Here is a 27,561-nt window from a genome sequence, read left to right on the forward strand (position 1 = left end):
ACCCTCAGAACATCTGGGGAGCCTCTTGATGCTGAAATGGTAAGACGCAAGCCACCTTACCCGCTTATCCAGTGTCCTTTCTCTGACAAAACCAAGGAGCTGGTCGTTGACTAAAGACAGATCTCGTTTGCCCGCAGTGATGATTGTGACAATGACATCATGGCGGATGGCTTCTTCCGGATCGTGGGATCTCACTTTTAAGTACTCTGTTTCAAAAAAGAAAAAGCATGTAACTTCTACCCCCCAAAAAATACACCGTGTTCAAGGCACCTGCAGCTACAGAGCAAAGCCTTTAGGAATATTAAAATTATGAGGTATGAAGCAGAACAACACACCGTCAACAAAACCTGTCTCTAAGTATCAGTTCAAGAAATGGACAGCCGTTTGACTGAAATGGCATAGGGTTTCCTGCCTGAGCAGGGAGTTGGACTAGATGACCTCCAAGGTTGTTGTCATCTCCTCCTCCTCCTTCTCTTTCTTCTGCCATATCCATTATCGGACGCTGGCGATCATGTTGGCGATCCTGTTTTTATCAGCAGCTGCACGGAAAAGTGCTGCTGAGTTTTGTTCAAACCAGTCCCTTAGATTTTGAAGGTCCCTTCCAACTTTTATTATTATTATTATTATTGATTATCGCACAGTCAGCCAGATGTTCAGTCTGGATTTGACATTTTGTCTACCTATCGAGTCCTTACCCAGGACCTGGGATAGGCAGTTGTGGATGTTTGATGGTATTACAGATCTCATCGCAGGATGGAAGCAGTTCCTAGTAAGGCCGCCTTTTGCAATTGACTAATAGCGAATTTGTCAATGCCAATGGTGTTCAAGTGGTGCTCCAGTTGTTTTGGGATTGTACCCAAGGAGCCTATCACTATTGGTACTACCCTTGCTTGCTTTTGCCACAGTCTTTCTATTTCTATTTGTAGGTCTTTGTATTTTGTTATCTTCTCCAGTTCTTTCTTGTCTATTCTGCTACTATTATTATTGTTATTATTATTATTATTATTACTATATACATATAAAGTTAAATAGGCAAGCAACTAACAAAGAATGACAACGGGAGGTCTGGTTTGTAGAAAGTCTGCCACACTGAGCTCATAATTTGATAGTATATAAAACATTTATTTTATATGTTGGGCGGTGCAAGATTTAAACAGCATAACATTTCCTATTCTTTCTGTGAAGAAATATACCTCCAACATGCCTTTTCAGCCTCATAATCAACAATATTTTGATTATTATCAAACCACGGCTGCATCTCCACGTTATTTGTTTGAATCTATTATCCTCCTGCTTTTTTTCTCTCCAGTTCTTCTGAATTAAGATATCTTACCAGTCAGATCCTTCGCTAAATCTGGGTGGTTCATTAAACAATGACTTGCAAATTTTACACTTTCCAATCTCACAGGAACATGAATATCATTGAATCTAGAAGAGAGGAATACATGAATCCAAAATTATATTCAGCTCCAGTGATGAATGCAATAAACTAAATAGGCTTTTATGAAAGTGTGCTTTCAGAAAGCAACATACTGCAAATATATAATCCTGGGGTCTTCAAAGTTGGCCCTTTGATGACTTGTGGACTTCAACTTGTGGCTGAGGAATTTTGGGAGTTGAAGTCCACAAGTCATAAAAGGGCCAACTTTGAAGACCCCTGATATAATCCAACATACTGAATATCCAAGAAAAAAAAATCTATTTGGCTAAAACAGGGAAATTATAGGTAGCATTTCAAATTCAAAATACACTACATGTCATTTACCGTAATGCAGTAAATACACACAGTATTTACTATATTACAAATTTTATACAGGGTTTTTAAGAACAAGTTAAAAAAAAAGTTTTAAAAAAAGTATTACAGAAAAAGAATGGCTAAAATCAACCCAACCAAATATATATACACAGGCACATTTCTCACCGGCCAAGAAAACACTGCCAAAGTGGACGATTTTGTGTTGCAAGGTCCGAATCTTTGGAACCAAATAACTTTGCTAAAAGCCTTACAACAGCTAAGCGTTCTTCTCCATCATTGCTCTGTTGGTTAAAAAGAAAAAAGGGTTGTTTTTTCCCCCCACTCCGCAGGTAACAACTTATTAGCATTAAACAGAAAGATACGGCTATAACATCTAGGCAAGTCAGAACATTTGCTCTTGTTCCACAAAATATCAAAATAATGTGAAATTTAAAGTTGTGCCTTCCACTTGAAATCCCTTCCCGTGTTCAGTAGGAGTCCTTGATTTCTGACCACAACTGAGCACAAAACTTCTGTTGCTAAGGGAGACAGTTGTTAAGTAAGCATTGCACTATTTTATGACCTTACTTGCCACAGCTCTTAAGGGAAACACTGCCGTTGTTAAGTTAGGAACACAGTTGTTAAGTGAATCTGGTTTCCCCATGGACTTTCCTTGTCAGAAGGTCACAAAAGGTGATTTACATCACAGAGGCCCCCAACCTGTTGGGCACCAGGGACCGATTCCGTGGAGAGAGGCTTTCCCACGGACCAGAGGGGGAGTAGCTTCGTGTGCTGCCTGCATCCCGCAGATGGGGCTTTGCTTGTTTGTGTGGACCGGTTGCTGGCATGCCCAAGGACTGGGGGTTGGGGACCCTTGATTTAGAGCAGAGGGGCCCCCAACCTTTTGGGTACCAGGGACCGGTTCTGTGGAGAGAGGTTTTTCTGCGGACGGGAGGGTGCGTGGTTTTGTGTGCTGCCTGCATCCCACGGATGCTTGTTTGTGTGGACCGGTTGCTGGCATGCCGTGGCCCAGTTGGGGGTTGGGGACCCCCTGCCCTAGACCAGAGGTCCCCAACCTTTTGGGCACCAGGGACCGGTTCTGTGGAGAGGTTTTTCCGTGGACCAGAGAGTGCACGGTTTTGTGTGCTGCCTGCATCCCATGGATGCTTGTTTGTGTGGACCGGTTATTGGCATGTCGTGGCCTGGTACTGGTCCACGGACTGGCGGACCCCTGATTTACATGACCCCGGGACACTGCAATATGAGTCAATTGCCAAGCGTCCGATTTATGATCAGGTGATCATGTAGCTACTGCACCAGCTGTTATGTTCTATGCCAATTTTTGTCCAGCCCGAACGTGTCTTTTTCTGTGACACATTTTGAATCCATATGTAAAGTCCCAAACAGGCGGTCCTCGACTTACAAAACTTCATTTAGTGACAGTTTGAAGTTACAACAGCACTAAAAAAAATGACTTCCGGCTGTTTTTCACACTTAGGGACGTGGCGGCATCCCCCCGTGGTCACGTGGTCCAAATTGGGGCCCTTGGCAACCGGCTCATATTTATGACCGTTGCAGCGTCCCAAAGTCAAGGGATCCCCTTTCTGTGACCTTCTGACACAAGGGGGAAGCCAGATTCACTTCATAACCGCATTACTAATGGAGCGGTTCGCTTAACAACGGTGGGCAAGAAAAGGTCATAAAATCGGGCTGGACAACCGTTTCATTTAGCAACAGCAATTAACTTGAGGATTACCTGTATTGCAAATGTGGCCTCACTTAGTGCAATAGAGATGGGTTACGACCACTTCCCGTGATCTCGACAGCAATAGGTCTTAAGACTTATATACCGCTTCATGGTGCTTCACAACCCTAAATGGTTTACAGGGTCAGCATCTTCCCCCCAGCCCCCCCCCCAACAATTTGGGTCCTCATTTTGCCGATTTCGGAAGGAAGGATGGAAGGCCGAGTCCACCTTGAGCCGGTCGGGACCGAACTCTTGGCAGCGGGCAGAGTCAGCCCGCAATACCGCATTCTAACTACTGCGCCACCGCAACTCCTGATGCCATCCACCTGTGTTACAGCCTAGGATGGTTTTACTTATTCTGCTCCAGGATTTTCAGGAAGTTGTCCAAGCGAGAGTTACTTCCATTGGCAAGGAGAGAGATTTCTTCTTAAAGACTCAACAGATTCATGCACGACTCTCCACAATCACAACGTCTGAACTGCAGACACGCACTGCAATGCAACCTCGGCACCCTCTCCCCTTTTGTGCTGCCCTCTCGGCGACGTGCAAAAAGGCACAAGAAAAAAAGAACACTCGCTTTTTCCTGAGGCAAATGCCACGGGCTTTCGTACCAAGCTAACGGAATTGGATGTAAGCTTAAACTCTTCTTACCTTCAGCTTGAACTCCAGCTGTGGCATGACCGACAACAGCAGGTTAGGATCGACAGCGAAAAGTTCTTGTATTAGATCAAATATATGCTCAGACAAGTCACTCACAGAAGACTTTCCTAGTACCAAAACCTGATTAAAAAACTAATGAGAGAGAAAAACGCTTGCTTTAAAAAGTAAGTATTTTCAACGCGGCTACACATTTAAACCGATTGTTGCCATTTTTTTGCAAAACTGGGTTCAGTATTAAGGCAATCCTCCTACCTGTGGTACATCTTGGGCCCTAACCTGAGGTTGTCCCTCCCCTCTGTTGGTTTTCTGATTAACACCTAGCTCTGTCAACTAGTAGGGCGATCCGACGATGGTACACAACTCTGAGGGTGGCTGGAGGCTCAAAGGCACGCCTTCCATCTTATTTCACTTTTATTTTTGAATGGATTTTTATGTGGATTTTATTGCGTGTTCACTTGTAAACCAGCCAGAGTCACTTCGACAGTGAGATGGGGCAGCGTTATCAATTTGATTGGGAAATAAATAGAATTGTGGTTTCAATTTCTATTCAACGCACAGCATCCAAGATGAGATACTATCATTCTCACACATGTACTTTTGGAGAGGATTACTGGATGCCGATATTCTCAAGATAGCAAAAGCCATTCGGAATTCCCGTCTCCAGCGGTAAAGCCAATTTTAAAAAAAAAACATAGACACTAAGACTAAGCCATTTAAAAATGGAAGGCTAATCTTTGAAATCATAAAGCGAGATTATCCCGTGGGACGCATTTTGTGCAACAAGTGCGTTTCGCAAGAACACAGTAAAATTAAAAAGATTAACATTCCACTTCAGCGCAAATTGTGGACTAACATTCTGGTAGTCAAGTCAGTTAGGATCTGATAGCATGGAAATGAGGCATAAGCAAGCAACCTTGAGAAAGGAATAGCCATGATACTATCCAGATGTAAAAAGCAGCTGCAACTATGATCTTATTGAGTAGGCGTCTTTGAACTTGGCCCTTTTATGACTTGTGGACTTCAACTCCCAGAATTCCTCAGCCAGGCACATGTGCCTGGCTGAGGAATTCTGGGAGTTGAAGTCCACAAGTCATAAAAGGGCCAAGTTTGAAGACCCCTGATATAGATGGTTTGTATGATGACACGACGTCATTAGTAATTTTACCTAACTGTATTTTACACACACAAACCCATTCACTTCCATCCCTGCATCACAAACACATTTAATAAGTTCACAGATAACCCTATTCAAATGAAATATCCCTACGTAGGTACTCAGCCTTAAAAGCTAGCTTTTCTTTGGAAACTCATATTTTTCTCCAAGTGGCTTGCAGGTTTTAAAGCGTGAGGCACTTTGTAAGCATTTGTAGCAAGTAATACTTTCAGACAGACTGCGTATAACTCACATCGCTGCTAATTATTTCTACTTCTAGACGTAGTAAACTCTAAAAAAAAAAAAAATCAATGTGCTACAGCCACTCATTTCTTCTTAAGCAAAACTGGCTAAGGCAACATGACTGCCTTGTCATGAATTCAGTTGATCTCTGACTGAAATAAGAGTGGGAAGGAACAGAGCTGTGTAATAGATGTGGGATTATGATTGCTGAGTAACTGGCCTCATGGTGCATGTGAAGTATCAATATTCATTTTCGCATTTAAGGAATCTGCTATAACGAATCCAAGGACATATTCAAAACAAGTCAGATTTTAAAATGTAGCAAACACTTCCTAGGTCAAAACCTGTAATACGTACGTTAGCAATGCATGGCTCAATGGTTTGAACTGTTCTTTTCAACAGGATTTTTGCAAGGTCAAAGGCCTGTTTATTAAGGTTCTAGAAGAAAGGGGAAAAAATGTTTTAAGAAAATTAGGTTGTTAACAAGCAATTTATGCTAGTCATTTCTGAACAGAAGGTGTGAAGCAAACTCTAAAGTGTGCTATCTATGCATGAATGCGAAAGACATTTTTAATCTTGGCTTTTTACCAGTGAAAAAAAGGTAGAAAAAGTGTGGGGGGGGGGGAAATGACAAGCTTCTCCTCCACCCCACCTGGGTCAGGAAAGATGTGAATGAACCTTACATTCATAAATCTGTCCTTTTATAGATGGCAGAATATGATTCAGCAACATTCTGGCTCTGTGTGTGTTGGTGTGTAAAATTTTCCTAAATCCATTATTTGACCTTCTTTTTTGGGGGGGGGACAGGAACAATTCCAAGTTGGCAATATAATACCAAGAGTTCTCCAAAACTGAACAAAATTTAAACCAGTGGTTCTCAACCTGTGGGTCGGGACCCCATTTGGGGTCGAATGACCATTTCACGGGGGTCGCCAAACAAGGCTGTCCGCCATTTTTTCCCCCTTTTCTTTGGCCACGCCCCTGGCACCCAGTGATGTATAAGTGGTTGGGGGTCACCACAACATGGGGAACTGTATTATGGGGTCGCGGCATTAGAAAGGTTGAGAACCACTGTTTTAAACAGTGGCCTTACATCTCGTGAGTCTATCAAGCTCTGTAATCTTTCAAGATTTTTTGCATCGTTGCACGATGCACCTCGTGACTTAACAAATCGCTAACCTCCGTTTTAAAATAACTTTTTAAAAAACAAAAACAAAACGACCCTAGCAGGATCACAAATTATTAACATCCCTAATTATATACTGATGGCAAAATGTAAGTAAAATACAGGTTGGTGCCCAGCTGCTGTCTTTATCCACGTGCCCCCTTGTAATTTTTCTGAACATCTTTGCATTTCAAAATAAGATCTATGCACCTATGAAGTGGCAATGGGAGTAAGAGAAAGGAAAGATCGGCAGGAGGCCAGCACGTTTTCCATTATTTTGGCAACACGTTCTGCAAGACTAAGGTGGGGAACTTGTGGACGTCAACTCCTAGAATTCCTGAGCCAGCCATGCTGGCTCAGGAATTCTGGGAGTTGAAGTCCACAGGTCATAAATGGGCCCTCGTTCCCCCACCCCTACTGTAAGAGGAGATTTCACATTTCCATCCCAAGAGTGCAAGAGCACTTTCTTGTCTTTGCAAACCTTGTGCGCAGGAATGAGGTTGATAAGAATGGAGTCCAACAGTTCTTGAGTCACCCCGTCGCCTTCCATGATGATAGAACTCATCAAATCTAGCATATGCATTTGGACCTTCTGATTGTGGCTATTGCTAAATACAATATGAAAATTAGATTATTCGCACTCAATGAAAACAACTTGTCACCGAATTTTAGTCAATAATCTTTTCCACTTGTTTTTTTTAAAATTGACCAGTTACCCTAAAGCAGGGGTGTCAAATTCAATTTCATTGAGGGCCGCATCAGCATTGCGGTTGCCCTGGGGGGGGGCAGGGGGTGTGTGGCCTGCTGGGTGGGCGTGGATGGAGTGGGTGTGGTCTGCTGGGTGGGTGTGGCTAGCGCTATATCATTCGCGTCAAGGGCGCCTGTGGGGGGCCTGGGCAGGAGTGGGACAGATCTGAGGGTCTCTGGCAGAAGGGGGTGGGACCAGGGCAGAACCCATCAAGCCGGATAGGTGAAGTAGGCGAGGGCCATTTGCTGGCCACTTCCAGGCGATGGTGCATTTCTTCATTCCTCACAAAGGGTGACACCTCCCCAGCATGCACTCAGGGGGCAGGGCCGACGTGGCAGGGACTGGTTCCTCACTGTTTCCAGATGGCCTTGTGGAGCTAAGACTGAATGCGTTTCAGCCTAGATGGCCACCACAAAATTGTATGTTGGCTCCCGGCCAGCCTGGACCAGGGCCAAGGCAGCAGGGACCATTCCCTCACTGTTTACAGGATGGCATCGCGGGCCACATGAAACCACTTTGCGGGCCGCATCCGGCCCCCGGGCCTGGTGTTTGACATGTCTGCCCTAAAGATTGATGTGCAACATTGCTAATAGTGTTTTATAAAGCTATAATAAAACATGATTATGTTGCAGAAGTACAGTATAGCTTTAGTAGCATCACAGAATTAACATATTTGCACGTGCACCTTTCCGAAACTTCACAATAGGCACGATTACTCCAACTTACTTGATAACTGAAAAGAGGGTTCTAAAAAGCTGAATAAAAATTTCATTGCAATCTTCCAACTCAAAGCAGATGTTGTAAGATTTAACCCACGCTAAGTTCTACAAAAAAAACCACACAAAAAAACAAGGCATTAATATTATCAATTCAATTCAACTACATGCATATGGCAAAAGGTCAGCATAACCTCAAAAATACCTTGCCCATGAGGAAACACTGGTTTGTTGGGGGGAAAAAAGCATCATAACATTTTTGTATGTTTTGATATATTAAACATGAAAAAAGAGCAAAGGGGAATATGTATGTATGTATGTATGTATATGTATGTGTGTATATATATATATATATATATATATATATATATATATATATACACACACACACACACATACATACACATACACACACACACACACACACACGCAACTTGCTCCTAGAAGCACGAAGCCGAAAGCACCAGCCTGAAGATGACGAATGAGACTTCGTCGAAACGTCGCCAAGACACTTCCAATTTTACATGGGAGAAAACCCGAATAACCAAAGACCTACATACAAACACCTGCGAAAACCTCAGAAAACATATATATATATAATATACAGCATTATATATATATATATATATATATATATATATATATATATATATATATTAAATTGTCTTCAACAGAAACTGAACGAGCGTTTATTAAGCTACAACATTCATTATTAGCACAACCCAAGTTTTCTTGAGCAACGATACGTGTTTGATTTAATTCGATGTAAATGCTTACCTCTAATAAGTAAAAGTATCTATTAAACTGAGGGCTTTTAGTGTCCTCTAATCCTTTTAACTGTCTTGTAATAAACAAAAATATATCCTGCAAAACAAGGAGAGAGGTTATTATTTTTTTTAATGAATTATGCTATAGGTAGAGTTCTAGTTTTGTTTTTTTGTTTTTTGTTTTGTTTTGTTTTGCAATTTAAGTGATACTGCCAGCAACTAAGAAAATTCACAAGACCTTTGTTCAGGTGTAATGATTAAACCGCAGTGGCGCTTAAAAGTTTGTGAAGGCTTTGAGTTCACCATTTCTTCCCCCAGAGCCAGGGACCGTGGTGGAATGAAAAGTTAGCAACTTAAGACTGCCTCTTTGAAACTCCTCTCTGGGAAAAGGAGAGGACTTCGGATCACCCACAAGTGCTCCACGCGATTGCTTCTCACGAGGAGACTCATCAGACAGGAATCTCTGGTAGAACTCTGAACAAATGAGGGAAAGCTGGATTTGCTCACTGTGGATGGTGCCTTTATAGCCACCTATGTCTGCACAGTTCCTTTTGCAATCAATAAGGCATCATTTTAAGAGGAGGTGATCCATTAATACAGTGGTTCTCAACCTGTGGGTCGGGACCCCATTTGGGGTCGAATGACCATTTCACGGGGGTCGCCGAACAAGGCTGTCCGCCATTTTTTTCCCCTTTTCTTTGGCCATGCCCCTGGCACCCAGTGATGTATAAGTGGTTGGGGGTCACCACAACATGGGGAACTGTATTATGGGGTCGCGGCATTAGAAAGGTTGAGAACCACTGCATTAATAGGATCGTTTATAGTTGTGACGAAGGGAAAAGTCGTTTCTTTATAGATTTTTCTCTTTTTCTTTGCTACATTCTTTGTCCTGTTTTTTCTTTTCTGCATCTTCTATTTTTTTTATTCAGTTCTTTTGGGGGGGGGAGTCATATGAGTTTTTACCTTTTCACTCGTGATGCTTAATAAAAATGACGACTGAAAAATGTTTTAATTATTTTTGCGTCAATGTGGCTGAGGCACGATCAATAGGACAGGTAAAATATGACCTGTTCTCTACACAAGTCCTAAAACTAGATCAAGAGAAGCCAATTAAGCAAATGAGGTGGTAATCTACAAAGATCTCTTAATGCTAGCTCCTCCACATATTGAAATATCTTATAGGGAAAGGTATTTAAGCGCCACTATATGGCTCAAGCTTACACAATCAAAGCGATATATGTTTTGAATTCATATACTCTTCCACCTTAGTTGGCACTATCTGAAATTCTGCATTTCTGACTCACGTGGTTTGCACGAGTAGCCATCAAACTGAGGCTAAAATTAAACTACAGAATTCCTCTCCCCTGGAGTCAGACTACAAGCTTAATTTTTTTTTCCAACAACAAAAAAAACAATGTAAATGTTTCTATTTCCTCTCCCTTTGGAAGAGGAAGCTGCAAGATTAATAGTTGCCTCAGTTTGTTCAGATAACTCTTAATCCTGGTTTATTATCACGGGTGCGTTATGCTACTTATCTGTTTCTGACTTAGTGAAAAAAACAATCATTTCTCTGAAAATCCCAAGAGCCAAAAGGTGGTAGAAATAATGCGTTAATTTACCTTGAGTTTGTCGTGTGAAGTATACGGTGCTTCAGGGGCATAAATTCGAAATATATCAGCCAAACAACAAGCTACAAGGAGACGGACATCTTTATTGGGGTTCCTGAGGAAGAATTCGGACGCAAGGTGCAAGGCTAAAGGGAGGTACTGCTGTTTCTCATCGTCTGAATCCTGGTCCATATCCATAAATGTTTTCACTACCATCTAGGAATCAACAAAACAAGAGAAATATGTCCTATTTTCATTCAAGCTGTAAATACATACAATGAGTAAAGATAGTCAAGCCTAACGCACAAAGGCCGTAATAAAGACCTTTCTTGTATTTTCTTAATTACTTATAAACAAGAGCTATCAAGGTCTTCAACATATCATCTGTGCGGATTAAAAGATGTTTTTCCCCTTCTTTAACATAGTCTTAGTCGCTGGGCAGAATAACTAAACCTGTCTCCTGATTATAGAGCTAGGACAGTGGTTCTCAACCTGTGGGTCGGGACCCCATTTGGGGTCAAACGACCATTTCACGGGGGTCGCCAAACAACGCAGTCCGCCATTCCCCCCCCCCTTTTCCTTAGCTGTGCTATTCCCTTTTATTCTATTGGCTTTTGAAAGCCAATAGAATAGACTCTCTTGAATAGAGTCTAATTCTCTTGGCTTTCAAAAGCCAATAGGAATTGTCCAGGCTGTCTCTGCCCTGCTGAGCCCGCCAAAAGTCCCATTCTGCAAACGGTGCTGCACCAGTTGAGTAGTCCTCGACTTCCGACCGGTTGAGTAGTCCTCGACTTACGACCAGTTGGGGGGGGGGTCGCGGCATTAAAAAGGTTGAGAACCACTGAGCTAGAGGCATGGGCATTACAGCAAAGAAGCACTTCCTTGCCCTGTAACTCCATTCAAACCCACTAAATTCTGTGTCTTACCGTTCAATAGATTGGGTCCCAAACAGGTTCTCCAATAAGAACGTCGGAAAACCCGATGCTTTTTTTGACTCGTCACTAGCTATTGGTTCACTCAATCTTAAGACATAAAACCTGAGGCACCACTGCATTTCAGAACTGTCCAGGTGTTACTTCTCCTTTCTTGGTTTTTACATCGGGGGGTGTCAAACTGCCGGCCCACGGGCCAGAGGCACCAAGTGGAAGCCGCGCCCGCCCCATTGCAGGCAATGCCAAAACCGTCCCAAGAGGTCGTGCGACGTCGCGAGTTTGATATGTCTGATTTACGTAGTGCCCCCCACTATACCTGCCCTGGCCCATGAAGCATCCATCTCTTCTTTCCAAAAGCCAAAAAGCCTTGCTCCCATCTCCACTTTATAATAATAATAATAAAGTTGGAAGGGACCTTGGAGGTCATCGAGTCCAACCCCCTGCTCAGGCAGGAAACTCTACACCATTTCGGATAAATGGCTGTCCAGTCTCTTCTTGAAAACTTCCAGTGTTGGAGCATTCACAGCTTCTGGAGGCAGGAGGTTCCACTGGTTAATTGTTCTAACTGTCAGGAAGTTTCTCCTTAGTTCCAGGTTGCTCTCTCCTTGGTTAGTTTCCATCCGTTGCTTCTTGTCCTGCCTTCAGATGCCTTGGAGAATAGCTTGACTCCCTCTTCTTTGGGGCAGCCCCTGAGATACTAGAATACAGCTATCATGTCCCCCCTCGTCCTTCTCTTCGTTAAACTAGACATACCCAATTCCAGCAACTGTTCCTTGTATGTTTTAGCCTCCAGTCCCCTGATCATCTTTGTTGCTCTTCGCTATACTCTTTCTAGAGTCTCGGCATCTTTTTTACATCGCGGTGACCAACACTGGATGCAGGATTCCAGGTGTGGCACATATTTTGTAAGACTTGCCTTATGTGCCAGGGACTTTCTGCAAGTCTGATTTGGTCATCCCTCTGTATACACAACACGCATTAATTAATCCATCCACTGATCCTTAATGACTCTGTTCCTATTGCCCAACTAACACTGCCCAACTCTTTGTGATCCCCGCAACAGTCTACGCACACACTCTTTTCCCTTCCCCTCCTACCTGCCTCTTCCCTCCCTCTCGCACTGCGTTTGAGGAAGCCACCTCTTGCCAAATTGGCTGTCCCCCCAGGGGAATGCAACAGCTATGGTCTAAATCACTTCGATAAAAATCTTACTAGTTTTTCTGGTTTAGCTTCATGCTGGTTTCTGGGGCCACAGCAGCCAGTCGTCTTTTTCTGGCCTCACCTCCTTCTCCGTTTCGCCAGCAGGGTGGATTTGATTTAAATCAAGTCCACTGAAACCACGCATTAAATCGTGATTTAAATCGCTGGTTCAAAAAAAAAAGGCTCGATATAATTCGACTCGATTTAAATCGTAATTTTTAAAGAGCAGCTGTCATCTCTGTCCCTTCTGACCCACTGTTGACTCACCGACAAGGCCACACACCTTAATGGGACAGCCGGTGATGCGGCAGTGATACCACAAGGTGAGGGACGTGGCGGGCAGCAGGTGAGAGGACGCCCGCTAACAGGCGCGGTCAAGATGGACCTGAAATGACAGCTGCTCTTTAAACGTAAGGACTCATTCTTGCTGGTAGCTGGAATCTTTAATATTATTATTTGCAAACAAAATGAAGGTAGTCTATTTAGAATAATAAGCTGCCGGGTTAGTAAAACGGCAATACCAGAACCAATGTTAGCTTAATACAGTGGTTCTCAACCTGTGGGTCGGGACCCCATTTGGGGTCAAACGACCATTTCACAGGGGTCGCCAAACAACGCAGTCCGCCATTCCCCCCCCCCTTTTCCTTAGCTGTGCTATTCCCTTTTATTCTATTGGCTTTTGAAAGCCAATAGAATAGACTCTCTTGAATAGAGTCTAATTCTATTGGCTTTCAAAAGCCAATAGGAATTGTCCAGGCTGTCGCTGCCCTGCTGAGCCCGCCAAAAGTCCCATTCTGCAAACGGTGCTGCACCAGTTGAGTAGTCCTCGACTTACGACCGGTTGAGTAGTACTCGAGTTACAACCAGTTGGGGGTCGCGGCATTAAAAAGGTTGAGAACCACTGGCTTAATAGGTTAATCACACATAGTTGGAGAACTACTCAAATTCTTTCATTTAACTAAAACACTCAGAGCCTGGGTACCGATGCATTTCTGTTCAAATAATCATACCGTTTGTAATCTACCCAAATTTGCAGAACAACAGGATAAAGGAACATTCCTGAACTTTGCTTCACGACTTATCTCGTGGGTTACTGTGAAATTGTACGAATGCCCCAATGCGGCACACGTTATCTCAGCTTGCAGAGCTTGGATTTGTTGAATGAGTTTACCAAAAAAATGTAAATATTGCAGCATACACAGCCTCCTGCTACATAACTATGCTCCATTTCAGGCTGAATACACTAAATCAGTGGTGGCGAACCTATGGCACGGGTGCCAGAGGTGGCACTCAGAGGCCTCTCTGTAGGCACACACGCCGTCGCCCCAGTCCTAGGCCTTCAGCTGGGTTTTATAAAACCTCTTCGCTTTAGGTCTCTGCCGCTGTGTACAAAAAAAAAAAAAAAGGTTCAATCAATTAATTTCAACTTCTCGCGGGGAAAAAAAGATCTTGCAAAGCTGGAATTGATTGATTGAACTTTTTAGTCCCACCCAGTCTGCTGTTACCACCGCAGCCACGCCCAGCCAATGGGCCACGCCCAGCCAATGGGCCATGCCCTATCAATGGGTCACACCCACCCGGCACCCGACGATGCATAAGTGGGTTTTGCGTTGCAGTTTGGGCACTTGGACTCTAAAAGGTTCGCCATCACTGGACTAGACATTAGTACATTTGGCCACCTAATGAGAAGGAAGGACTCACTGGAGAAGAGCCTGATGCTGGGAAAGATGGAGGGCAAGAGAAGAAGGGGACAACAGAGAAGGAGGTGGCTAGATGGAGTCACTGAAGCAGGAGGCGTGAGCTTCAGAAGATGGTAGAGGACAGGAAGGCCTGGAGGAACGTTGTCTATGGAGTCGCGGTGGGTCGGAAACGACTTCACAACTAACAACAACAACAGGACAGTGATAGTGGACCTTTTAGAGACCGAGTGCCCGCACCACATTGCCTCCGCCCCCCTGACCCGCCTGCAGGGCCACCCACCGCCTCCACAGCCCGCCGCAGATCGCCCAGGTGGCCCAGCAGTGCCGTGGCGGTCACGCCCTACACCCACGCCCCGCAGCAACATCTGTGTGCAATGGGGCGCAAGGGTGGAGTCTTGTCCCTGCTGTCTAGCTGACATATGCTTGGCTGCGCTGCTCCACATGGACCATGCCCAGGGGCGATTCTCTTCTGGGGGGGCTGCTGGTGAGGGGGGAGGCGGGTCTGGGGCGACGGCACGTGTGCCCACAGTGAGGGCTCCAAGTGCTGCCTCTGGCACGTGTGCCATAGGTTCGCCACCCCTGTCCTAGTACATTAATAAATGGAGCCTGTGGGGGATGAAGGCTATACAGAAGGATAGGTAAGGCTATTATGCGCCAAAAATGTTTTGAATGTTAGTTTCCACTGACAATGCCTGATCTCAAAAAGCTAACTAAAACCTGACTAAGCACTTGGATGAGAGTTCAAGAATAATGCTTAAGACCGGTAGGTTAAGTAGGTAGGTAAGTAAATAAGTAAAGAAATAAATTTAAAGGATAAAGATACCATGCACATTTGCCTTTCCCTTCCTCATTCATGCCAAAATGTCATGAACTTTTGCCCGCTGAAAATATGATTTGCCAACCCACGCTGCTTTTCTGAAGGTATTCTTTTCCCCTTACCCTTTGGGTGCAGCTTTAACACATACGCTAGTAGCAAAAGGTTACTATGCTAAAACCGAAGCACAGAAAGCAACCAAATATCCTTTCCTAACTGATTAAATGGATGTATGGCGAAACTGTGTTATTAGCATACTGCTCCGCTGTTTCTCAATTTACAGCTCAGGAAGTAAATGGGTTCTTATCAAACACTTGATGGTAAACACCTACTTTTAATACTCGGGACTGAACAAACCACAATCAATTATATTGGGGGTCACAAGGCATTGTTCTGGAGAGCTCAATCCACCACACAAAATACACTCCCCAATGGGCTTTTCATGCTTTATCCGTTGTAATTAGGCTTTAAAATAACTTCTGCTGACACAACAAGGGAGGTTATTTTAACACCTGATTGCAGCACATGGGGGGCTGCCCTTTCAAACCAGTGATCTCATAAACTCTACCCAGTTAATCTTAATAACCTTGCTAAAAACAATGGAGGTTGCTTAAAAGAATATGAAAGGCAGAAGACTTATTAATTAAGGGATAATACCTTTTCTACCCTCCCCCAGGATGTGGGGGCAGAGCAGATCTTGAAAAAAATGAGAAATCCTTTAAAAGAGCTTGCAAGAAAGCTGGGAAGTTTCTGGTGTGTGTGTGTGTGTGTGTGTGTGTGTGTGTGTGTGTGAGAGAGAGAGAGAGAGAGAGAGAGAGAAAGAGAGAGAGAGAGGGAGGGAGGGAGGGAGGGAGGGAGGCAGGCAGGCAGGCAGGCAGGCAGGCACAACTTACAACTGCAACTGGAAAATTCATTGTCAAGGGGTGTGGCTGTTATGCAAGACTTCACACGATGACAATTTGCAACCTTCTCTACTGGATTTCCCATTAACCATGTTTGTCGGAAGTTGGCTGGGAAGGTTGCAAATGATGATCAGGTGACCATGGGACGCTGCAACTGTAACTCGTAAGCACAAGTGGGTTGAAGTCACTTTTTCCACCATTGTCATCACTCTGAATAGTCGCTAAACTAAGAGTTGTAAATCGAGGATTTTCTGCGTATTAGCACAACGGCCCACATTAAAAAAATGAAATTTAGTCGCTTGCTCTTAAACCATACCCATACATAACACACATTTAAACATACTGTATACAACAGGGGTCTCCAAACTGGACAGCTTGAAGACTTGTGGACGTCAACTCCCAGAATTCCCCAGCCAGTGTGGGGAACCACAATCCCACAATGGTAAAATAAGTGCCTTGAATCCAATGATGGACTTACTTTGTGCTTCTGCAGCATATCTGCGAGCTATTTATCATTCTGTGTTGCAAACGACTTTTTTGAAAAAGGGAACAATTCAGGAACAATTTGCTTTAGAATATTTCAAATTCCCACAGGATAAATTAAAAACTGGATCCAGCAGTTCAGAACAGAAGTTTATAAAGAAACCAAGAACCATGGACATTTTAGGTGTGCTTCAGCTAAAATGAATCTTATTGCCCACCTTCTTCCTCTTATGATTTGGGGCCTGTATATAATTGGCTTGTATAATACGCTGGATGTAGAGGCAGCTCCACAGCCACATATTATACAGGCAGGGTTTTTATTTTCTGCTTTGCATTAGGAACTTTTAAACATATTACATACAACAGGGGTCTTCAAACTGGACAGCTTTAAGACTGCGGACTTCAACTCCCAGAATTCCTCAGCCAGGCTGGCTGAGGAATTCTGGGAGTTGAAGTCCACCAGTCTTAAAGCTGCTAAGTTCGAAGATCGCTGATATACAACATATGTATAAGACTTACACCCTTACCTGTAAGTAACATATAAATATTATTCACTGTCCATCTTGAATACATAACGGAAGGAGGAAGCTTCAGAATTCACAAGGTTAATACTGTATGGCACAAAACTGTGACTGAATATGGAGGATCTGCTTCGGATACCACGGAGCCCCCTCCCTCCCAGAAGGCAACAAGGAAAACAGGTCACAAATTATTTAGGTGAAGAAATCGCTAAAACACGAACGTCAAATGCCCCGGTTGTTTGTTTGGGAAGGAGGATGGGATTTCAAGCATCAGCTTTGCTCCATCTCTTTCCTACCTGGCTAGCAAGGATGTTGTTAGACAGAACTCTGCCCTGGATATTTTGTGCTTTTGGGGGGGGGGGTTCCTTCACTGATCCATTTTTGTCTCAGAGCAAAGCCAAAAAAGCTGGGCAAGGAACGAAGAGAAATCTATTTTGCTTTTGTTTTCTAGAGTTAAGATCCCAAGTTGAATCTCTTAAGCTGTTTTGGTTTTGAACTACAATATGTGAGATGTATCCATGGATTTTCCTATGCAATTCATTACTGTTGAAGTAATCTTGCTGGGTTTTTTTTTAATTAAACATTGTTTGCATTTATGAAGTGAACGAACTGAATAATAATTCAGATACTGTTTCAGTTAAGACAGGTCAAAATAATCTACTACCGAAACGTCAGCAAACATGCCAGCAACCATATTTATAATTAGATTTGCCAACGTACACAATTATTATTCATAAGGTAAAGAACCTCGTTTGTTCCTTCTAAACTTATAGAAAATAAGAAAACCCAATGTACTTTCACACGGTTGTCAAATTGTAAGGCAATACAAACTTTGCAGACCAGAAATAAATCTTTGTGAAAACTTGTAAGGACAAAGCAATTATATTACAAAGCTGGATGCCCTCATGATCTGGAAAATTGGTCAGGCAGGTGAGACATTAGTGCAGCTTCACACTCTCTTCTTAAAACAGCTATTCCTCTTTTGCTTTTGCAGACCGCTGTCACCTCATTTATACTAAAAATGAATGGAGATCAGAAGCAATTAAATACTTAATTGTAAAGAAATGCCATGAAAACATTCACTGGTTGAGTGTACTGCTTTGCAACTGGCTTAAATTCCCTCTTACTAAATGTATTAAAAGGATCCCAAAAGCAAATTTCAAAGGTAAGGTTAGGGAACTTAGTAGCAACTAAGCGTACCACAGCTATATGGCTATTTTATTTTTTAGTTCTATCTATGATCAAAATGCGTAGATTGCTTTACCTGCTAATTTTATCATATGTTTCACTTTCAAGGCACATTAGCATATCACAGTGGTTCTCAACCTGTGGGTCGGGACGACCATTTGGGGTCGAACGACCATTTCACCGGGGTCGCCAAACAACGCAGTCCGCCATTTTTTCCCCTTTTCCTTAGCTGTACTACTCCCTTTTATTCTATTGGCTTTTGAAAGCCAATAGAAGAGACTCTCTTGAATAGAGTCTAATTCTATTGGCTTTCAAAAGCCAATAGGAATTGTCCATGCTGTCTCTGTCCTGCTGAGCCCGCCAAAAGTCCCATTCTGCAAACGGTGCTGCACCAGTTGAGTAGTCCTCGACTTACGACCGGTTGAGTAATCCTCGACTTGCGACCGGTTGGGGGTCACGGCATTAAAAAGGTTGAGAACCACTGGCATATCAGAAGAGGGTCAAAATAAGCCCTGGGACTCTGTGTCTTCACATTTCAGAACTGCAACATCCAGCATCCCAAATTATTGGCCATTTCTATCTGGAGCTTGTGTGAATCACAGCTCAACCTCTGGAAAGCCGCAAACTCACTCTCCTATTCAAAGTAATGCAACTGAAGTCATCCCAAAAGTGCTTTTTCACGAGAGCTGAAGAAGCTTCTGGGAGGAGAAGCGAAACGTCTTCAAAGAAAAACAAAAAAAGTCTTCCTGAAAAAGCACCTTTGGGATAACTATGACCTGGGTGACCAAGAATCTCCACAGGCAACTGAAATCAATAGGTTACTTAGCTACTGTAGGTAGCAAAATGAGAAGAATTGCCCTCCAACATAGGTGGAGAATACTATATTAGGAAAGTGTTTCAAACCTTGGTTTAAGGCAACATTCAACTTTGCTGGTTTATCATTCTTCTCTTCACTGTGATGCTTATATTTTATCAATCTAATAGGAATGCTCTGAATGTTCAACCAGAAAACGGTACCTTAAAACAATATACTTTCAACTGCCAGACAACTGAAACATGCTGTGTACTTAAACAGTTATTTTCCAGTGATCAACAGAGGTTTTGGAAATGATTTGTACTTTCTAGGTTTGATATGAGAATTTTTAACTCAGACTGAACTTGGAGGTAATCTAGAAAGAAATCCTCCAAAGCTAACTTTGCATGACATATTTAAGAGTGCCACCTTGGTATCTGAACAGTGCAACAACCCAGTCAGGGATTTATTTATTTTATATATTTATTTATGAGACTTATATACCGCTTTAAGTGCAAGCACTCTCTAAGCGGTGTACACCAGTAAGCAATGTATATATATATTTACATTGCCCCCAACAATCTGGGTCCTCATTTTACCTACCCCGGAAGGATGGAAGGCTGAGTCAACCTTGAGCCGGTGAGATTTGAACCGCTGACCTGCTGAACACAGTCAGCTAAAGTGGCCTGCAGTACTGCACCCTAACTGCTGCGCCACCTCGGCTCATTTAAAAAAAAGGGCGCAACTAATTGATTTGCGGTCATCTTAATGCAGAAACAGAGATGAAGCTATTGTGAAAAACAGGACTGCTACAGGAATTACTCCCAATTTCAGCCTCAATCCTTGGACCACACATAGAGTGGATTAAACAGAGGCATAGAAGAACAGCAGATGGATGCAACCTAACAGATCATCTTTTTTTTTTATTGAAAGTTTTTAAAAGTTTTTACAAATGACAAACAACAACAACAAAAAAAAAACCCCACCCAACCCCTCCCAATCCACCCCCTCTATCCCCCCCCCCCGGAGCTCCCCAGAACTGAATATAGGCTTAATTAAAATTTTAAAAACCTAAACAAATTTTAACAACTTATAAAATAGTTAATAATAAAATATATATGACATAAGTATTAAGAAGAAAAGATACTTAAAAAGACAAAAAAGAAGAAAGGAGAAAAAAGAAGAAAAATGAAAAGAAAAAGAAAAAAAGGAAAAAAAAAGAAAAAGTACAATCTATAAAATATCAAAAATTATATACAAATTATAAAAAAGCTAAATGATATTTTTATATCCAATTTATGTTGTATAAAATTTATCCATTTTTCCCATACAGCAAAAAATTTCTCTTGCGATTGCTCCTTTAAAAAAGCCGAAATCTTTGCCATTTCCGCCAGATATGAAACTTTAAAAAACCACTCTTGCAAAGTAGGCAAAGATTCAACCTAACAGATCATCTTATTATCCCAATCAACAGGGAGTTATTTAAACATGATCTATTCAATGTAACGTATTTTCGAAAAGGAAAAAAGATAGTCAAGACAGCTTCTGACCAAACCAGGAAAAAAAAGTCAGATAAAGCACAGCTCTCAACCTGCATTTAAGACCAATATCTATCTATCTATATATATATATAATTAATCTGTAAAGGCCTCCTGGCACTTTCCCTGGTTGCCAGGAGACCTTCACAATGATACGGCCGTGTGCAGGGTTGCTATTAATTAGTGCGGTGCTTACGACAAGAAAAGGGCTGATGAAATTCTTGCATTTCCAATCCACCTCAACAACTCGTAATGAATTACCGTATATTCCGGCATATAAGAAGACTTTCTAAGGCGTAGAAATCGGCGTTGAAGTTGGGGGTTGTCTTATACACCGGAAACAACGGTAGTTTCTGGCGTATAAGACGACTTTCTAGGCATGCAACTCGGCGCCGAAGTCGGGGGTCGTCTTATATGCCGGGTCGCCTTATACGCCGGAAAATACAGTAGTCCACAGAAGGTCACGGTATTGATTTACAAAATCCACCGGGGTCCAGGGCAGCTAGATACGATGAAGGCTAGCGATCGACCTAAAATCAGTATCAAAAGATTACCAACACAACACGCCAGTGCATATATACAGAGGCTGCAAGAATAACTGCGACCTGAAGAACAATTTACTTAGGTTACCTTCCAAGTTAAAACTGCTCCAAACCAAAAATGGGAATAGTTATCTGCAATCATCAAAATGCAAGTGATAGCCTGTAAAATGTGGTTTAAAGCAGTGGTTCTCAACCTGTGGTCTGAGGACCGCTGGGGGGGGGGGACTTTATAGGGGAAACTGAACTTTAGAAATTGGGAAAAAAAAGATAGTGACGTGAAAAAATAGAATGGATACGGAGTTTGGACCAACCGACTGCTGGTGAAGATGAATTTTTTAACACAGGCTGGGTTGAGAGATAAATATCATTTATCAGATGTTAGCCAATTGCAATATTTACATCTATAACACTTGTTAATAACATTGTAAGAACCGTTAGCAGCATTTTGAGCTTCCGAGATGCACGAGATGCTAGAATAACTTGTTAAATCCTTTAAAACTAAATATATATATATTAGTTTTTATAGATATTGGTTATTAATCAACTAATTTGATACGTATATGCCAATAAATGGGAGGAATAAAGAAGGAGAGTTCTTTCTATCACTTTCTGATGTTAGTCCTAGCCAGGACTTCACGATAACTCCTAAAAAGTGTCTCAGACGTAATCTCAGAATATGAACCTTCTATGCTACTAACTTGTAACTATGTTTAGTATTTACAAAATGGCCCACAGAAGGTTCTGGATCTGCACCCTCTTGGGTTCTGGAAATTTTTATCTTTCACAAAGCTTTCTCCTCCTTCACCACCATTTGTTGTTGTTAGTTGCAAAGTCGTGTCCGACCCATCGCAACCCCATGGACAACGTTCCTCCAGGCCTTCCTGTCCTCTACCATCTTCTGGAGTCCATTGAAGCTCACACCTACTGCTTCAGTGACTCCCTCCAGCCACCTCATTCTCTGTTGTCCCCTTTTTCTATTGCCCCCAATCTTTCCCAGCATCAGGCTCTTCTCCAGTGAGTCCTTCCTTCTCATTACGTGGCCAAAGTATTTGAGTTTCAACTTCAGGATCTGGCCTTCTAAAGAGCAGTCAAGGTTGATCTCTTCTAGGACTGACCGGTTTGATCGCCTTGCAGTCCAGGGGACTCGCAGGAGTCTTCTCCAGCACCAGAATTCAAAGGCCTCCATTCTTTGGCGCTCAGCCTTTCTTATGGTCCAACTTTCACAGCCATCCATTGCAACTGGGGAAACTATGGCCTTGACTATACGCACTTTTGTTGGCAGGGTGATGACTCTGCTTTTTAGTATGCTGTCTTGCCATAGCTTTCCTCTCTAGGAGCAAGCGTCTTTTAATTTAGGTGTGTGCCTTGCCCCAAAACTAGGGCTTATTTTTATTTATTTATTTATGAGACTTATATACCGCTTTAAGTGCAAGCACTCTCTAAGCGGTGTACACCAGTAAGCAATGTATATATATATTTACATTACCCCCAACAATCTGGGTCCTCATTTTACCTACCCCGGAAGGATGGAAGGCTGAGTCAACCTTGAGCTGGTGAGATTTGAACCGCTGACCTGCTGAACATTCAGCTAAAGTGGCCTGCAGTACTGCACTCTAACTGCTGCGTCACCTCGGCTCTTTTTGGGGTTGGGCTTATATTAGCCCCCCCCCCAATCAAGCTAGGGCTTATTTTCAGGGTAGGCCTTACTTTCGGGAAAACAGGGTAGTTGCCAGCCCGATTTTCTCTAGTTTTGTTTTCAGAACAAAATTAATTAAACAACTACATAGCCCAGATACTGCCGATGTCTTTCAAAAGGAATGCAAAAACAACTTGAAGTGGTTGCATTTATCTATTTTTCTTCCAACATATCCAATGCTCGCCTCCATATAATGAAGCGGGCAGAAGCCTGCTCTTACATGCACCAGCCATGTTTACTTCTTTCACAAGAGACCACATATTATTATTCTATCAAGATTGGCATGTGTTCAATTTTCTCCAATCTCTAGCAAACATTCTCCCAAAGTACAAAAAAAAAAAAAAGGTTAGCCCCTTGCACTAATGCTTCAGTAGTTGTGATGTGTCATTATGCAGATGAATGTCATGCTTTAAGGAGCGCTAGTCAAATATGTTCGTGGCTATTGACATTTCTGAGCATTCATAAACAGTTAGCACGTACCATCCAATACAATCTGAAATTAAACTAGATATAAACTGAGTGAGGACCTAGCATAGAATGACGTTACTTTTTTAAAAAAAAATAATAACTGAAAGATAATATTGAAATTTCCATCTTAAAATATTTAAAGATATCTCAAAGTTACCACCAGGTAGTTAATCCGATACAGGCTCATCATTCCTAGATGAATTCTTACCAAGAGTAAGAATTTTTAAGATACAAATATTAATGAAACCTGGAGCTTTTCTTTTAAGTGTGATGGACAAGCCAATTGAAGAACAATTTGGGGTGCTATTCCTTCACATGGTGATGGCTGCAAGGATTGTACTTGCCAAATCTTGGAAAGATAAGGGATGCCCACCGTTGAAGAACAGATTTTGAAATTGTCTGAATTTCAGAGATGGGGAAATTGACTGAAAATATATATACTGCTCAAAAAAATAAAGGGAACACAAACGTATAGGATCCTATACGTTTGTGTTCCCTTTATTTTTTTGAGCAGTATACACACACACACACACACACTATACATACACACACACACACACACACACATATATATATACACATACATACATACATGGTATAGGGTTTCCTGCCTATTATTATTATTATTACACATATACATATATAGAAAAATAAATTTATTTTATGTTAAATTTATTACATTTATTTCATCACTTTTTCCAGTTGAATGTATGCTGTTTTTGTTTGGTTTTGTTCTATTGTTTGTTTTCCATTTTACTTTGTAAGATAAAATAATATTAAAAAAATAAAACGCTGAAAGTTTTTCTTAAAAGCAAGCCACAAGAGTTTGTCTCAATTACAAAAGAGAATAAATTATACCAGGCTTTCAGACATCTCAGTCTTATCTTTTTCACAGTTCACCTTTTCCCCTGCTATGGAATCATTCTCTTAAAAAAAAAAAAAAAATGCCAATTCATATAGCCACTTCTTTAAACCAGGGTTTCCTAATGTGGCCAAGACCTAGACTTGTGGACTTCAACTCCCAGAATTCTCAGCAGCAGACATGTTAGCTGAGGGATTCTGGGAGCTAAAGTTCAAACATTAGGAGAGTATCCAGGCTAAAAACTCTACCTGAACACTTGTTCTGTATGACTCAGTTCCCCTTTATTATATTTTTAAATTTGCCATTCATTTAATTCCTCAGTTTATTTTCCTTGCTGCTGCAACTGTTTCTGATCAACAAAGGCAATGATAAATTTAAGTACAATTCCTGTTTATTTCCTCTGGCCTTTCTAAAACCTTCAGACCTTGAGCCAAATATCCTTAACACTCTCGGAAATATTTATCATTTCTTTAGTACTCTTAAGGGCTAGAGTAGACATTGTGAAAATGCAATGAGCACTGCCTGTATTCCAGGCCGATAAGATTTCTCATTAATTTGACATCTGATGGATACTTCGAACTTATGTCCAATAACATCACTAGTTTTATAACTCTGGGGGAAAATGGCATTCCTTTTAAATTTATTACACACAGAGAAAGTACATTTCTAACAGCTAAATAATGAATGAAAAGATTCAACATACAAGATGTGATTACTTATATGAGATTTGCCCTTGAGTTCTCTACACAACAGGCATTAATTAATTCCAGTGCATTAAAGCACCGATTCTTCTGAACATTTGTTTTCATGTGCCACAATTGCAGGGATCTTTCAAACGCGGAGATGACACAAGTGTTTGACGAAGAAGGAAAAGACAGAAGCAACCACAACAAAAAAAGGAAGAAAAACGTGCAATACGATTGTAATAAACAAACGCGTTCACGCAAAGCGGTTTCTCTAATGCCATCAACAGAATTCATCTCCTAATATAGTTCATTCTACTTCTCCGATTTCAACGCTGCTGGACTTCCAGAAGACGCTTGGGTGGCTTACAGATGTAAAATAATACATGAAATTAAAAAAGAAACGTTAAAAGTTGCCAAGGAGAAGAAATGTAGGAAATGGCTTCAGGTTGCAAATTCATTTGTTCAATGCCCTGAGTTTCCAGCCAAGCCTTGGCCCACTAACCAGGACATACAGTGCCAGCAAAACAGATGCAATCTTCCTTCTTTGCTTAGAAAATCTTCAGTAAAGTCTTTCTCAAAAAGTCAATCCTTAAGACAAAGTGGCAGAACAATTTTGTAATAAAAAGCACAAGCCGTCCTTGATATACAACCGCAATTATTTCTGTTGTAAGTCTTTGCTGTCCTTAAGTCAAGCCAGAACTGATTTTACCACCATTTTTCACCATGATGATGATGATGATGAAGCAAATCTGCAGCCATTAAGCAAACGCCGCCAACTTAATTCTCCTGAATAGGCATTATTTCCCCCCAGAAACTGACAAAACACACACACACACACACACACGGTGGCAAATCATCATGGTGTAACTCGCAGGATACTGCAACTGGTCATAAAAGCAAGCGCTACATTGCCCAGCGCCCAAACTGCAATCACGTGACCGCAGGGGGACGGTGCAACAGTCGTAAGGGCAAAAATTGGACTTTTTCGGCAACATCATAACTTTGAACGGCTGCTAAATGAACGGTTGTAAATTGAAGACTGACTTGTAAGGAATAGGCAGGAAGGATCTGTGACTTCGTAGGTTTTCTTGAGGTCAGGCCCAAGTCCACCCAGAGACAACATAGCAAAGTCCAATCAGACACATCCTAAGAGATTCTGGGGTATGGCTATGCTAAACCTCTTCCTGCCTTCCCCCATCCAGCTTGGGACCGTGAAGCCTCTTCATCTGGGCTTCTCCTTGGGAAAGCCAAAATAATTCCCCCTCTGCTTGTCTGCATGCCTTTTCCACGACATCTGAGGATTGGAGAAAGCAGCAGGAGGTGATAAGAAACATCACAGTTTCTACTTATTTCCTGCCTTCTACAAAGGATTAGTCAACCTCAAATGTCTGCTGAAATATTCTACGATTATTGCTATTCGTGATCATAGTGCAGGGGTCTTCAAACTTGGCTCTTTGATGACTCGTGGACTTCAACCCCCAGAATTCCTCAGCCAGGCAGAGGGATTCTGGGAGTTGAAGTCCACGAGTCATCAAAGGGCCAAGTTTAAAGACCCCTGTCATAGTGATTAGGTTCTGATATCACTCTAAGCCAGGGGTAGGCAACCTTGGCCCTTTTATGACTCGTGGACGTCAACTCCCAGAATTCCTGAGCCAGCCATGCTGAGGGGAAAGGGAGAGGTTTCCAAGCTGAGCCATGCTGGCTCAGGAATTTTGGGAGTTGAAGTCCATGAGTCATAAAGCAACCTAGGCCTAGGCAGGCAACCTTGGCCCTTTTATGACTCGTGGACTTCAACTCCCAGAATTCCTGAGCCAGCCATGCTGAGGGGAAAGGGAGAGGTTTCCAAGCTGAGCCATGCCGGCTCAGGAATTCTGGGAGTTGAAGTCCATGAGTCATAAAAGAGCCAAGGTTGCCTACCCCTGCACTTAAGCGATGGCACAAGCTACATAAAAAATAGCAGGCCAAATCAAAAAAGCCACATAATGGCTGAGCACAAAAAATGAACCCCCTCACTTTTTCTTCAGCAGGAGGCAGGAGCACAAAGCAGCCAAGAACAAGATGGTTGGATAAGAAGCAGCTCTTCCCCCATCCCCCCCCCGAAAAACAACCCCCCCCTCCCAAGCAAGAGATCACATTATACAAAACACGTTGTATGCAAAGCAGAGGCAACTAAATTCCTCCTCAACCAATGATCTACCCAGTACATCATTCCTAATTAAACTTTAAAGCAGTAATTTCCGCCAAGGAAATTTGGGATTGTCACGCCACGTGTTCAGAAAGTGATATAGTTTTTCAAGCTAACATGTTGGCTTGTTTGTACCACTCAAAGCTTCAGAAAAAAAATCTGACATTATATAACAATTGAGTTGGCTGGGTTCAATCCTAGCCTGCTTGGCCATCCTTCAAAAGAGAGATACCTGCATTCAAACAATATGCTGAGCAAACCCCAAAGAAACTATATTATGATTTAGCACGCTCTGCTCATTTTATCACAATAAAAATGTCTATCTAGCTAGAAACCATCCTGAGGCCTATAAAGCACTACTACACTAATATCTACTAAGGCAGTGGTTCTCAAGCTGTGGGTCGGGACCCCATTTGGGGTCAAACGACCATTTCACGGGGGTCACCAAACAAGGCTGTCCGCCATTTTTTTCCCCTTTTCTTTGGCCACGCCCCTGGCACCCGGTGATGT

At 42.3% G+C, this 27,561-nt stretch overlaps 1 protein-coding gene across 6 annotated transcripts in view; it reads right to left on the reverse strand.

Annotated features, from left to right (window-relative positions):
• PDS5A (PDS5 cohesin associated factor A) overlaps window positions 1-27,561 on the reverse strand; it is a 62,490-nt gene that overhangs the window by 31,056 nt on the left and 3,873 nt on the right. For 5 of the 6 annotated variants that reach the window (XM_039325226.1, XM_039325224.1, XM_039325229.1 and 2 more), the window contains exons 3-11: window positions 10,554-10,757; window positions 8,945-9,031; window positions 8,178-8,275; window positions 7,185-7,311; window positions 5,896-5,976; window positions 4,134-4,274; window positions 1,922-2,037; window positions 1,334-1,428; window positions 61-206 (exon numbers count right to left, since the gene is read on the reverse strand). In XM_039325226.1, the coding sequence (XP_039181160.1) occupies window positions 61-206; window positions 1,334-1,428; window positions 1,922-2,037; window positions 4,134-4,274; window positions 5,896-5,976; window positions 7,185-7,311; window positions 8,178-8,275; window positions 8,945-9,031; window positions 10,554-10,757 (1,095 nt within the window). Of the gene's footprint in view, window positions 1-60; window positions 207-1,333; window positions 1,429-1,921; window positions 2,038-4,133; window positions 4,275-5,895; window positions 5,977-7,184; window positions 7,312-8,177; window positions 8,276-8,944; window positions 9,032-10,553; window positions 10,758-11,467; window positions 11,489-27,561 lie in introns of those variants that run through there. The other variant, XM_039325228.1, reaches the window with a different exon arrangement.

The sequence above is a fragment of the Crotalus tigris genome, unplaced genomic scaffold (assembly GCF_016545835.1).
Source record: "Crotalus tigris isolate CLP2741 ecotype Arizona unplaced genomic scaffold, ASM1654583v1 scf7180000024321.1087588, whole genome shotgun sequence".
Classification (NCBI taxonomy): domain Eukaryota; kingdom Metazoa; phylum Chordata; class Lepidosauria; order Squamata; family Viperidae; genus Crotalus; species Crotalus tigris.